Source organism: Lemur catta, chromosome 7 (genome assembly GCF_020740605.2).
Source record: "Lemur catta isolate mLemCat1 chromosome 7, mLemCat1.pri, whole genome shotgun sequence".
Lineage (NCBI taxonomy): Eukaryota > Metazoa > Chordata > Mammalia > Primates > Lemuridae > Lemur > Lemur catta.
The window spans coordinates 91,425,387-91,440,760 of record NC_059134.1 but is presented as its reverse complement, the minus strand read 5'-3'; the positions used below and the strand labels follow the sequence as shown (position 1 = coordinate 91,440,760).

Genomic DNA, 15,374 nt, shown 5'->3' with positions numbered 1-15,374 from the left:
TGAACTGCTGGCTCTCATTTAATAGGAGCTGGGAAACAAACCCCACCATCTTCCAAACAGCCACACCATGAGATCAGTGGGAACCGGCCTCTTGAAGTTTCTTCTCCGTGGAAGGGTTGCTCAGTCTCAGTGCGGCTTCTCTCTCAAAGATCTCACATCACTGGGGTGCCCCTCTAGGGTCTGGATAAACTGTCCGAAAGGTCAGGTTGACTCTCGGGTCTCTAGAGTGGTATTCTTTGGGCACTCGATGCTATATGGAAATATACATAGCTCTCTGACATAAATACACACACACATATTTTAGTTGAAAGCAATTTAAGACTTATTTATAAGAATACAGAAATATTTCCATTTTATCCCCCTTTAAATGAGCCGCAATAAGTTCTTTACATTCTTGTGGACACAGGTCTCCTTCCCTGAAACAAATTCCCATCCCTGCCCCCACGGTGCTATGCCAGCATCCCTGCAGTGAGATATTTTCATCTTTCCCAATTGTTGCTCTTCCTCTCAGACTCCTGCCAGTTTTCCAAATATCATAAGGAAAACATAAATAGATGAGACCAAAGAAAGGCATGTGATTCCACTCTCATGCTAAGTGTTTTTACATTAATATGCACACCATAGAAATGATCTGGCCTAAAAATGGCCTGGCCTAGCTGTGGAACTTTTGGTCCAGTGACAAAGTCACTAGCTACCTGAAGCTATTTAGATTTAATTAAAATTAAATTAGAAATGCAGTTCTTTATAGCACGCTAGCCACATTTTAAGAAGTCAATAGTCACTCATGGCTAGTGGCTACCACACAGAATACTTCCATCATCATGGAAAGTTCCACCAGATACCACTGCTGCAGAGGTGCATTTTGATTGTCAGTAAGTATCAAAATTCCTTGGAAATAAGGCCGCCCTATTGCCTCTTGCTCATTATAAAAGGAACCTACTTTTCACGTTTACTTAGCAACTGCTAATCCTCAGCCAGTCAGGAAACCGCCTTCACGCGAGAGTGACTCCACATTACGTGTGCATTCTCACCTGCCAGTCAGCTTGTGTGGCGCCCTCCATGATTAACAAGGTCCCGTGATCCAAGGGTATCTTCACTCTTTCCACATACGTGTAGTCTCCATTCTCTTCCTAGAAAACAGCATTCACTGCACTGAATTTTTTCCTGGCGTGATCCAGATGCAACAAACCTGACAGCGGTCAAAACAATGGAACCCTCTACTCCTCAGCCAGACTGCGGGGGTTCACGTACTGGCTCTGGCATTTGGCAGCTGCTTGGCTGTGGACAAGTTATCTCACCTCTCTGTACCTTGGTTTACTTATTTGTAAAATGGGGATGATGACAGTATCTGCCACCCAGGGCTACTGTGAGCCTTGATAGAATATGTGTAAACCACCTGGAGCCTGGCACATCGTAAGGACAGCGTAAGTGCTAGCTATTATCACCACCATCTGAAACCCAGAAAAGCCCATTTTGGCCTGTGAAGGAATGAAAAGTCACATACACAAGAATTCTTTGCATCTGCCTATTGTGTGCTCTACATTTTAACATAGTCAGTGTGGAAAATACGGCCTTTTAACCAAGACTTGATGTGATGAGTTCTGCTTCTCCTTGTCACAATTTATGCTAATTTAATAATTGGCACCCATGCTAAAAGTAGGCACAACTCTTCCATGGCTACTTTGCTGTTTTGGAGATGTCCTCTTGCCTCTTTCTAGAACAGACAACAGAAATATTTCCTCAAAGAAGGGAGCTCTGGCTTGACCGGAACAGTGCTGCCAAACGGAGATTGGCTAGTTAAGCCTTTAAGGATGGATCACAACTCCTGAACAAATGCCGTGTCTTTACACTGCCACTTTCTTCCAGAGAGCTCAAAATCAATTTGTGTCCAATATTATCGTGAGTCTTCACAGCATAGCCTGTGAAGCAATCAATAGGTGGTGTTACTCCTCCTTCAAGCTGACAAAGGGGTATGTTCAACAACTTTCTTGCCCAGAGCAACAAAAAGCATGTCAAGGTTGAGGCTAGGACAGACCTGAGCTTCCATTTCTTCATCTCCATTCAGGCCAGAACTGACAGGCCGCTCCATTCATCTGCTTCACTTCCCATGCAAGGGGTTACCTTTGGGTTACTGCAGGATTGATGTCAGTGCAATACTGTGTTTATGTTTATTACTGGAGGGGTGCTTCTGAGAACTTAACTGTTTATAATGATTTCCCCCAAGAAAATCAAAATCAAAACAATAATGAACTTGCATAAACAGTCTAAGTTCCAGGCCCCAACCCTTGGCAGTGACTTTGTCAAGTACAGTCATAATTTTTACAGGCAGAAGACAGAAGCAATATTTGAAATAACTTTTGGCTTCAGTGATTGATTTTAATTGTGTCTGCCACCTTTTCTCTTACAATAATAAGCAGGCTCTAAAACATTTACATCTGGCCCCTCAGCCAACCAGAGAACAGTGGGAAGGTGACCCTGCCCTCAGGGTAGCCCAGCTCCATTGCAGAAAAGCAAAAGACTACCTTCTGGAAAAAAATATGCCAGCCACAGGAGCTATATGTCCTACTGGAGAAGAGATATCAGAAGGGAGTGCATTGTATCGTCCATGAGATTAGAGAGTCCAGGGCTCCTTAATTTAGGCTGTAAAGTCAGTTACCAGATCAAGGTTTAACATAGCTAGAAGCAGAAGAATTTCTGCTACCCTCCACATAATTAGGGAGTGCAACAAGGCCTTAATCCATAAATCAAGTATAGACACTAGGACAGGAGAGTAGAATGACGCAGAGAAGAAAGACTTAACCACATGAGGACAATTCTGAGATGAGGATCTCTTAGAACATTAAAAACATTATTGGGAAGGAAGAGGTGCTAACACCAATGGAAGAGAAGAGGTGAGCACTGTAATTCCTGGAAATCTGAAGCAGGCGTATCCCTCACAAATGAAAAACAATTCCAAATGCAAGAGACAAGTATCAGCACTGGACGGAAAGTGATGTTCAACAGATCCACATTTCACTGAATGTTCCTAAGATCTGAAATTTTCAAATGACAGAGAGCCTCAGGTTGGTTTGAATACATTACACCCAATAAATAGAATGATTAGTCATACCAAAAAGTAGAAGAGAATGAGGCTTCATCTGGGAGGGAGCCACTTGAGTCAGTCCACAGAGGAGACAGTGATACACAGTCCACCCACTGTGAGAGGCGATGTCATTAATTTGCTGCTTGTTTATTCCTCCCAACACCCTTGGCTTAGGAAGTGCATTCCTAATTTGCAGAAGGAGGTGGACAGGAAAGAGGACAAGGGATCCTACCAACACAACAGACCTCACAAATGCATCGTTCTCTGGAGGCCAGTGACCCCAGACCATAGTGCCACCCTTTAACTTACCCAAGGTGCATGGAGACTTTTTCCACTTAGGAGGCAGATAAAGGTCAGAGGAGTTTACGTGGCTACGCACAAAGGCTCAGGTTGATAAATGGATAAGCAACAGTGGAAGCACAGGTCAGACTGTTCAGAGGAGCGCCTTCACAGTCATTAAGCATGGCTAAGTTCCCAAAACAAGTCTCTGTAGACCTTTTGATTTACTCAGGACTTTGTTCAAAACAAAACACAACACACCCCCGGAAAACCATGGCTTAGGATAAAATTTTCCATCCTTGATCCTGGTTAAAAGAAGCTTTTGGGATCACAATGAATCAACAGGATAGGTTTTGGTGTTGGTTTTCTATACATTGAAACCTTACAAGTACATGGAAAAAGCAAATATATATATATATATATATTTTTTTTTTTTACATTAATGTTGATCAACATTCTCCCTCTCTCTCCAACCACAGTCAATTCATTTGAATGTTTAATTCTGCTTTTCTAAGGCTTCCCACAACTCTTACCTCCACCTCACCAAGATATTATCCTCCTCAGTTTTCTTTAGTAAAATGCTATTTAGGAAAAAAAATCTGGGTGTATTTATTGTTGTCATTACTACCCATCCAACAGACAGGAAACTAAAACATTTTTCTTTTCATTGGAAGGGTAATTCATATTGTATGAGATTTGGATTTTTCTTATAATCACCCCCTTCTTGTCCTAAAAGGGTATCTTGGAAATTACAAATAATCATTGATGCTTTAAAATCATCGTCATAGTTTTTCTTTCTAGAATATAAAAGTAACGTAAGTTCACTAAAGTAAATGATGCATTTGTAATTACTTATTCAATGTCTGGCTTCCTACTCTCTTATAAACTCCATGAGGAAAGGCCTATGTGGCCCTGCTCTTAAGAAACATATACAGTGTCTACTACACATATCAAGAAATATGTGCTGAATGACTGAGGAAAAGTACCCAGAAAATATTTAAAAAAATCACCATTAGGCCGGGCGCGGTGGCTCACGCCTGTAATCCTAGCACTCTGGGAGGCCGAGGAGGGTGGATCACTGAAGGTCAGGAGTTCGAGACCACCCTGAGCAAGAGTGAGACCCCGTCTCTACTAAAAAAATGGAAAGAAATTATCTGGCCAACTAAAAATATATATGGAAAAAATTAGCTGGGCATGGCGGTGCATGCCTGTAGTCCCAGCTACTCGGGAGGCTGAGGCAGTAGGATCAGTTAAGCCAAGGAGTTTGAGGTTGCTGTGAGCTAGGCTGACGCCACGGCACTCAGTCTAGCCCGGGCAACAAAGCGAGACTCTGTCTCAAAAAAAAAAAAAAAAATCACCTTTAATCCAGCATTCACACAAGCACACACATGGAATATTCTATGTTCTATATTGTAGGGTACAATTGTGCAGTCTACATTTTTAACATTATATTGTGAGCATTTTTCTACATATTTAAATATACACTCTTTCAAAAATATAGTTATATAATATTCCTTCATATGAACATATCCTTCCTTCTTTAAACTCATAAATACTTTGTGACCACCTGTATGTGTCAGGCATTGTGCTAGTGCAAGGATACAGCAGTAAGGAAAACATTGTTGGAGACTGAAATTTTAATATACTAGTATTATTTTAAAAAAAAAAGAAAAGAAAAAGCTACTGCAAGTAGATTTGAGGGCAAAACATTTCTGACTATATTTATAGAATATATATGTATTCTAGAAAAAATATATATATATTTAGACAGCGTCTCACTCTGTTGCCTAGGCTAGCATGCATTGGTGTCATATTAGCTCACTGCAACTTCAAACTCCTGGGCTCAAGCAATTCTCATGCCTCAGTCTCCCAAATAGCTGGGACTACAGGCATGTACCATTACACGCAGCTAATTTTTCTACTTTTTGTAGAGATGGAGTCTTGCTCTTGCTCAGGCTGGTCTTGAACTCCTAGCCTCAAGCAATACTCCCACCTTGGCCTCCCAAAGTGCTAGGCATGAGCCACCATGCCCAGTCTCTAAAATATATTCTTAAAGAATGAAATTACTAGAGCCAAGGGTACAAACTTTAAGGCACTTGATTTATACTGCCAAACTGCTTTCTTGGGAAGGCTACGGCAATTTATAATTCCATCAGAAAAGAATGACAGTACCTATCTTCTGGCTGACAATGATGAAAAAAATTAGGGGAGAAATGGCAACTCATTCAAACTTAGAATTCTTGGTTTACTAGCCCAGTTCAACTTTTTCTTACATGCCTATTTGCTGTTTGTGTTTCTTCTACTGTGAACTCTCTTCTCTGTTCATGTCCTTTGTCCATTATTCTACGGGGATGTTAATGTTTTTTCTTATTGATCTATAACCATGAATAGTGGGATATTAGCCCTCTGTCATACTTTTTGCAAATACTTTTCTCATTTGCTATCTTTTAACTGTGCTTATAATATTTAACATAGAATAGCTCAAAAATTTTAGAGTCAACTCTCCTGACCTTTCTTTGGCTCTCCTTCATGGTTTTCATGCTTAGAAAGCTTTTTCTCATCCTGAGGAAAGTTAAATATACAACTGCATTTCCTTTTAGTTAAAAAAGAAAAAAGATACATTTTTTAGATTTAACTCTTTAGTCTACCTGAAGTTTTGTGGGGTTTTTGTCCCCTATGCTTCTTTTTATAACAATTTCCAAGTACTTAAACCAAGGTGTCCTGTTGGACTTTTTGGACAGGATCAACCATGGAATGTGCTCAGGTGCCAAGCATGTTAGGTAACTATTACATATACACATTATGGCTAATCCTCACTACAACCCTGTAAAAGTAGTGGGTGGGGGGCAATATTATCCATTTTATAATCAGCAAAGGGAGCTAGAGGGAGAATACCTGTCTAAGGCAAAAGGCTAGCTGGAGGCCAGGCTAGCATTTGAACAATAGATCTGCCTGGCTCTAAAGCTTATATTCTTTCCACTATACTGTGTTCTCCAAAGTGAGCTCTATTCCTTCTGAAACCCTATAATATTTCCTGTCCTAATTATATGGCACCCCAAATATACTGTAGGGGTCACAAACACCAGCAAGTAGCATAAACAAGAGGCATGGGCCAGGTGCAACACATAGGGAGTGGGGGCCGTGGGGAACCAGTGGCCTGCATAAAGTGGTAGCTGCTCTGCCAATGAGCTGCTCCAGCTCATTGCTCCGCAGTGTTGTCTCATCTTCTGGGTTTTCCAGGGAAATTGATCAGTGGGATTTTCATGTGAAATCTCCTGAGTCATAAATTTTAGCAACGAAATTCGTTTCTTTAAAAACACTGGGGGCCAGGCATGGTGGCTCACGCCTGTAATCCTAGAATTTTGTAGAAAGTGATGACTGGAAACTTGAGATAAAAGTTTAAGCTGCAGATAAGGGACATAATGATAAACAAGAAAGGGACCTTCCCCATATGGCATTTACAATATACTGCCAGTTTATAATCTCTGAAAAAATAATGTACAGAAAAATAACAGAATGAAAAAGTATGAGAATACCAAATAAAATAGTATTTCAGAAGCCAATGGGAGGAAGAAAAGGCAGCAAATAGAGGCCGAGTTTCATGCACAGTGGTGACAGATCCTGGTGACTGGATGCAGCAGAGGCTCTCCCTGCAGGCACTGAAAGCACAGCACTACAGCCCAAACTAGTAGATACACTCCTGCCTTCCCTTCTGGATTGTACACATTGAAAGGTAAATGAAATTTAGAGTGAAATACCTGCTGACAGAGTATATTGTTCAGATTTATTGTTAATATAGTACTGAGGGTAGGATGGGAGTGAGAAGTTAATGAATTTAAGCAAAAACAAACTCAGCTCTCCACCCACATTGTAGCTGTTCCAGCTTCACTGAATGTGCATTTGAAATCAGAAGAGTTAATGTGATGAAGATCCATTCTTGGTAATATAATATTTCCAAGAAATGCAGCTTAAAAGAACTGCTGTCTTGAAAGAGCTTCTACTCCAGACCATAGCACCAGAAATAAACACCCTCCATCCTCTAAAAGCATATGAGAACAAATTCCGCCATTCCTGACATCCAGCTGAGCCCAGTCATTAGCAGAAGTGCAAGCCTCTCCAGCCATCTGTTAATACCAGTATACTCATTCCCAAACTGTTCCTGGGCATAATCTGATTACACATAACCCCTCACTACTTTCCCTCTGTACCCTTCCACTGTGTTCTCTGGAATTCTCATTCAGAGATGAGCAAACTCACCTATATCCTCAACCTCCATGAGCTCTGAAGGCTCCCTCTGCTTCCTTGTCCTAGCTGAAATCTGGCTATCTCCAGAAGATTGCAAATTCCCTGAACCCTTTCATGTGGAAGGTAAACATGTCTCCTAATCCAGTGGATCACGGAGCCAGGTGACAGAGTATTCTCCTCCCTCCTCATTAGCACTTTCAGATTATTATTCCCATGACTCCCTTAAAAATCCCTGCTCCTCTTATTCCCATGACTCCCTTAAAAATCCCTGCTCCTCTGAGCTCATGATCGCTCTCTCTCCTTCTCAACCTTGGTCCCAAGTATACATAAGGTCTAACAACCTCCTAATTGATCTCCTTGTTTCTACTCTTGTTCCTTTCTAGTCTAGGCTCCATGCGGTAGTAATAGTGACCTTTTAAAATTGCCAATCAGATCATGTCACTCTTCCACTTAACATACCTCAATGGCCTCTTCATGTATGTAAAATAAAACCCACTCTTTCCGGAGGCTCCCAAGTCTCTGCATGACCAGGCCCTGCCCACTTTCTCGATCTCATCACCTGCTACGCTCCTCACACTGGCTCACTCTGCTCTAGGGCAGGGCCTCCTTTCCCATCTTCAAACACATTTAGCTCTTTTCTGCCTCAGCTAGGCAGCCATCCTCCATGAAAATGTGACTTCTGAAAGATGAGAAAATCACCAGAAGGCTCGAGAATAGTTCTTAAAAAGTCTGGCAAGGGGAGAAAAAAACTCTACCACTGGGACAAGATCTGAAAGTCAGGTTTGCAAGCCAACCCCATCATAATCACGGCACACACAGAAACAGAATGAATCACTTTGCAAAAGGTTGCCCTCCTAAAGCTAAAAGTGCTGTCACTAGCAATACAAAACTGGGAGGCTTGTTGCAAAAATTAATTATTCCCAGTGGGAGTCAGGGCGTGAATTTTAGCCTGAGACAAGGCCGCAGGGAAGCAAATGATTCCAACTCCCAGAGGATCTCAAGTCGGAAGATAATTCAAGTCCTACCAGGACTACCTATCTTAATCTGCCTAAACACACATACATATATTCACTTATCCAATCACTCTCACATTCTCCAAACCATTAAATGGTCCTAGAGATAGAAGCTCAAAAACTTAATCATCATTTCTCATCCACAGGCCGCCTCACCCTCCCTGAGACTTCCCTGTACTCTCTCAATGAATACCCATTTTGCAGACCACTGGTACCTTGGAGTTTTAGGAAATGCTATGCATTTCCTTTTTCAATTTCCACACCTGAAAAGTCACCATGGCATCTACCATTTATGATAGCTTAAATATTCACTGAGTACTGCAACAATTTTCATGGGAAAACTTTTCAATGACTCCCATGAAGTATCTACCAAGTATCATTCCCATTCACAGAAAAGGAATAAAAATAAATGAGGCAGTTAAGTGCTTTTTAAACATCAGGGACAGAAACAGGAAACAAAACCTGATTTTTAAAATTTCATTAGGGTATGTTTTAAAATGATCATGGTTATCAATAATTTCTTCCAAGTATTTCCTGTGCTCTCTCAGAGGAGAGGCTACAATCAGCAGATGGATTAATAAGGGTGGATGATTGGACTAGCAGCAGTAGGAGCTGCTAAGGTGGAGGTTCAGTCGCTACTCTATGAAATGCTGCACAGTTCTAGCTTATTCAGTTTCCAAATTTAAGCTATTCAGTATCATATTGTTTTGGATTCCAATATCCTCATTTTTTCCAAAGTCCTAGAAAAAAATAACAATATTTATAATCAGATTGACCTTTTTATATTCCACTCTTCCCAGTAGTGTGTAAAGAAAACCAACCAGGCTGGGCGTGGTGGCATGTAATCCTAGCATTCTGGGAGGCCAAGGTAGGTGGATCATTTGAGCTCAGGAGTTCGAGACCAGCCTGAGCAAGGGCGGGATCCCATCTCTACTAAAAATAGAAAGAAATTAGCTGGACAACTAAAAATATATAGAAAAAATTAGCTGGGCATGGTGGTGCATGCCTGCAGTCCCAGCTACTCGGGACGCTGAGGCAGGAGGATTGCTTGAGCCCAGGAGTTTAAGGTTGCTGTGAGCTAGGCTGACATCACAGCACTCTAGCCTGGGCAACAGAGCGAGACTCTGTCTCAAAAAAAAAAAAAAAAAAGAAAAAGAAAAAAAAAAAAGAAAACCAACCAATTAGAAAGGGAGGTCCTGGGACCGACAATGCACTGGGTGCTCTCAGAGTCTCTACCACCAGATGTGCTTTCACGGCCATCTCTTCCAGTGATACGAACAGGGTTCACATCCTTCAGAAGGACTAGAGTGAGAAGTGGTTAGAGAAAGGCCCAACTTTCCTCAGCAAAATCACTTTGAGCCCCTCACATTCCCAGGATTCAGCTGATGAAGGACACAGTTTATCCAGCGGTAATTTGCTAGAAAAACAAGGCTTTTGGCATCTAAACCTCCAGTGCATCACAAACTTCCTGCTATTATCTAATAATACCCCCCCAGCCATCACTGTTTCCATGGTAACCGACAGAGAAATAGCAGCCTGCCAAATGGCTTTTGTAGTTCCTTTTCCAGTTTGTTTTTCAGTAAAGAATTAAAGCTAGCTGGGAAAAGAACCAGACTAATCTTTGCAAACAGGGACACAATGTGGTTTGGAAAGTACAACTGGGTTTGGGAAAAGAAGCGTAGAAAAGCTCTGATGAACCCCACCTGACAGAATAATAAAGGTCTACTGCAATGTATTTGGTAAGCTTTAGCTTGGTCTTAAGACAGTATAGCCTGACTGGCCGGAATACAGATACAGAAGATCACTTAGTCTTTGATTTGAACTAAACAAAATAAGGGATTGGACAGAATGGAAAAGCAAGCTCCAACAAGTCTACCATGTCCCCACATGCTTTACTATCATTAAAGGAAATGGCAACTTATTCTAAAATCAAAACGAATACACAGGAGTTGGCAGACTTGGACTACAGGACAGTGAAAAAAGGATCAGCACCTCGGAGGAGTAAAATATTTAATTCCAGGGATGATGTATGCTGACTGAGCCAAGCGTATGAATCAGAGGGGCACTGGTGTTTAGGAAACAAAGATCTCCTTACCATCTCAGCACAGGGAGAGATTGTTAGGAATACAGTGTGTGGAACTGGGGCAGCTTTCAGAAGATAAGCAGCTCTAGAGATGTGCTCAAGGTGCCAGATTGCAAAACAAATAGCTGCTGCAGGGATGGAGGAGTTTGAATTCTTTAAAAATCATGACTAATTCTCTTTGAAAGTGGCCCAAAACAAATGCTTTTCTGTCTCAAAGCTGCATGCTTAAATGAAGTGCAGGAAATCTCATGACTCTTCTATGCCCGCTTCAGATGAGAAACTGTGACTCAAGTCAGCCAGGTATTAGCTTCTCCTTTGATGGGCCAAAGCTAATAGGAGTTTGAAAGATTCCCTCCCACAACCTTAACATACTCCAAATGTCTTGTCAACAGACATGAAAATTACAGTCTATAGTGGCATACTGAGACAGGTCCCTAAGAGTTACAGGAAGTCAGACTCCCACAAATCCCACACAGAAGACTAACCTAATTTACAGTTTTTAATTTATGCTTTTACCTTGAGTTGTATGAATCATGAGTTATGTTCTCAGAGTTAGAGTTTAGGGAAAAAAGTAGACAAAGACTTGCAATAACTATTTCCTTTCAATCCTTCAGAAAAAGGATCATTTATAAGATAAAGATGATGTACTCTAAGATACTTCCAAGGCTGTCAAGTCAAAGAAAGGCTTCTGAACTTCTAGTTTAGCTACATTTGTGGATTTGGATTTTTGGAATCTATTAATGAAACTTGAAGGAATCTTTTCAAAAGTTTAAACCTGTGTCCTGTTTACACAAGAATGGAACTTACAGGTTCTGAAAAAAAAAAAGGCATTTTAAACTGTATTTACTAATGTGTGATTATCATTTCAAATATAACATTCAACTTCTCCATCTTAAACAAAAGCCAGAATTGAGAGGATATACAAAAATTGCCTCAAATTCATAGTTAAGACTAGATGAGAAGCCAAAACTTACTAGAGTCAATAACCTGAAGTACTGACATGTTTATATTTCTTTCCAAATCTGTTTCCTCAGCCAACTTTATTTGAAAATCTCAGACAAATTTTCTTACTTACTAGATCTGTATTTTCAACAACTCAGCTACCACAGTTACTGTGCGTATTCCTTTGCTACCAGTAAATAATTAAGGGGACTTTACTACTTTTTGAGTGTTTCATGGCCTGTGCTTTTCATTTGTGTTCATCAAAACAGACTCCAAGAAGGCTGAGGAGAAGAGAAAGCTTTAGTGTGGGGTATGGGCAATCTCCCTCTTAAACACAGAGTCTGTTCCAAACAGTTGCTCACAGAAACAGTGCTGTATGTGGTAGTTATGTTCTCTGTCTGCACATTAACTTGTAACATAACTGAATTACCAAAAAGTAGCTCTTGATTACCATGCATTATATATTTATATGAGAAAATGAAGAGCTTCAGCTGCCTGGAGGGGAGACGGAATGGGGTATTTCTGGGCACCAGAAGATAGTTAATGCTTAATAGTTGGAAACTGTTTCTATAGTAAAACTAATTATCCAGAAAGCATACTTTGGGGATTCTTAAGCTCTCAATCTATAAAAAGGCCAAAAATGTTTTTAAAAGGGGGTAGTAGTGGTGAATGTATGTGTGTAAAGAAATAGTAACTGAATATTTAAATACTTAGCAACAAAGAAAATAGCTGCAAAGGACCAAAGACCAAGATTATACCAAAGATTATATACACTATAACTTGTTTGCCAATCAGAAGGCATGAAGGCTAACTCTAGGAGGGAGGCACAGCACGAGCATGTGCTAGATGAGCTCCAGGAGGAGAGCTCATTCACTGCTAGAGTCTCAGGCCCCATGACCACACCTGGCAAAAAGTTGATGTTCCGTATGTCTGGCCTGAGAAGAAGGTCTGCACTTAAATAATGAGACATACAGGGTTTCTCTGCTTTTCTATAACATGAGCTAAGGGCAGGATGAATTCTTCACATGTGTGAACTTGCTATTTAACTGAGTGGAAGGGTGTGTACAGAAATATAACCACACCTAAAAAGAATATAGCAAAGGTTGGGTTGTCTCATTCTCAAACAGTGCTCCTTGCTACATGAGAAGGCAGGTTACCAACGTAACCGTGAAGGCTACTCAAAGTGCCCAGGGAGCAAGTTCACTCAATATGACACGGCAACTGACAATCACTACTAACAATGACCAAAGTTTCTGTGTAAACAAAAGCAGAGAAAACATAATCAAGGGAAATTATACCAACAAAAGGAGCTTAATGGCATATATGCAAAATAATGCAATATGCTTCAAAGTACCATGCATGGAAACTCAAATACACATGAGGGAAAGACCCAGTCTGTTAATGGTATTCTCAGAGATGTATATCCGATGAGGAACAAACATGCGCACTGACTGACTAATAATGATGTGGTCTGGATTAGGTCATGGACAACAAACAGCCCACTGGTTGGCCTTCCACACTGACTGGGTCTGGTATAATGTTATAAGCCAGAATGATCAGGAATTTTGGTTAGGAAAATTCACAAACCCTGGAAATAAAATAATTTGGTAGAAGTTTGCTCTTTTCTTGGAGTTCTTTCTACCTTAGTCCTAAGGTACTACACTGTTGATTCAAAAGAATTAATAACCCTAGTATCCCTCAAATGTCATGCAATCTAGGTAAGAACTGCAGTGGAAAACTGAAGTTACTATATGGTAAGTTCAGTCATGGCTTTTGTACCTGACTGTGGACAGACCATCACCTCTGATAATCTGGCTTGAGTTTGCTCTCTCTGAAAGAGTTACAGATCCATCTGTGTTTCAGGAGAAGGCTAAGAAGGAATGAGGATGCACGTGATGCTCCCTTACAGAGAAGTGGCACATCACCATGAAGAATACTTACAATGAAGACTTCTTCAGGGGCATCTTCCTTGTGCCTCCTTTCTTTCCCTTCTTGCCCCCACTAGCTTGAGTCATCCTTCTATAAACTTTCTTTCTTAGCATTTACCACGATTGCAGTGATTTGAGTAATCAGCAGTATCTGTCCACCCCCACTAGACTGTATCTCCATGAGGACAGGGACTGTGTCTGTCCTTTCCTTCAATGGAAACGAGCCCCCAGCAACAGGGGTACAAGGGCAGGTAATTCCTGTTGAATAAGTAAATGAATGGGCACTTTGGAAGCCAAAAGTTAACCATGGGGTAAACAATCAGTTGAAAATGTTTTATCGATGAAACGTGTATTCCCATCCTCTAAATCTGAAAGTAGGAGCTTTTAGGAGCTCCACTTTTCACAGAATAATGGAAGGAAGAAAGAGCATAAGAAAAGGAGAGTACTCACTGGCGGTGGCTTCTTCCTCATCTCAAAAGTGCGTGTGGCACCAAAACTGAGTGAAGCAATGATGGGGCACCTCCCGAGTGAGGGTTCATCGTCGCTATGCCAGTCCACACTGTCCTTCTCATTTCGGTAAAGATTGCAGAGCAAGGAGTTGAAGGTGTGGCCGGTGTTCTCCTCAATGCGGTGCTTTAGTGTGCTCAGCACAGGATGCCACTGCAATCAACAGGCAAGCAAAGGGCAGAGACAGTCACATAAGACACAGGGTGGCAGCCACATGGAAAAACAGAAAGGGCAAAATCATTCAAGTTATAAACTGGGACATGAAATAAACTGCTTGGAGTGCAATAAACAGAAGGCAAGAAGAATAGTTCAATTCCCTCCTATCATTTCTACTCTGAAGAAAGTTGAACTCTTCAATTTTATAGAAGTACTAAATTTGGTATAGCAATGTCATGAGGACCAGGGTCTATTTACCCATCTCATCCTTTCTATGATGCTTGCAAAGAAGATGTCAGTATATTCAGGGCAGTGACCTTGATAAGTCCCCAAGGTGGTAGGTGCAGCAGTAAAGCGGACACGTTGCCAGGTAGTTAGCAGACTCAGAGTGACGTCTAAAGAGTGAAACAACTTTCCTACCGGATGGCTCTCTGTTCAGTCTATTTCTATTTTATTCTGAACGGCAGAATTGCTTTTTTAAAAAGATATTTAAAACTTCCAGAGTGGCTAACTTCCTAAAAACAGAATCTGAAAGGGGAAAACATTCTTTTCTACAGAATGGGAATCATGACACGCTCTTAACAAGTGCATGGACTGTGAACTACAGAAGACGTAAACAGATTCCATGGCCCCACCTCCTGGGCATTGAGTTCACTGATGCAGTTTATATTTTGAACTGTCTTGCCAGGTGTACTACAGGAGGCTGGGACCCCTGACCTTGGGTTGTACTTGGGAGCTACAAAGAGAATAGCTACTATTGGTTCTAACTAGAATTCTGTCTTTCTTCCCAGAAATCAATTGCTTTATAGAGCTTCCTTTAGAACAGTGGTTCTCAAACTTCACACTATTAAAAATTATTGAGAACCCCAAAGAACTTTTGTTTATATGGGTTATACCAATTGGTAGGTGCCATATTTAAAATGAAAACTCAAAAAAATTTAAAATACTGGTTAATTCATTTAAAATGCAATAACACAAATATTTTTTGAAAAATAATTATAATTTCCAATACAAAAAATTGATGAGAGGAGTGGCATTGTTATGTAAATCTCTTTAATGTCTGACTTAACAGAAGAGAGTTGATTCTCATATCTGCTTCTGCATTCAATCTGTTAAAATAGGTTGTTTTGTTGAAGCAT

General features: G+C 40.8%; 1 protein-coding gene across 3 annotated transcripts in view; it reads right to left on the bottom strand.

Moving 5' to 3' along the window:
- The window catches only part of ALKBH3 (alkB homolog 3, alpha-ketoglutarate dependent dioxygenase), a 28,651-nt gene continuing 13,277 nt past the window's right edge, over positions 1-15,374 (bottom strand). For 2 of the 3 annotated variants that reach the window (XM_045557853.1, XM_045557852.1), the window contains exons 8-10: positions 14,023-14,232; positions 1,032-1,130; positions 1-250 (exon numbers count right to left, since the gene is read on the bottom strand). In XM_045557853.1, coding sequence (XP_045413809.1) covers positions 158-250; positions 1,032-1,130; positions 14,023-14,232 — 402 coding nt within the window. In that variant the 3' untranslated portion in view covers positions 1-157. Of the gene's footprint in view, positions 251-286; positions 516-1,031; positions 1,131-14,022; positions 14,233-15,374 lie in introns of those variants that run through there. The other variant, XM_045557854.1, reaches the window with a different exon arrangement.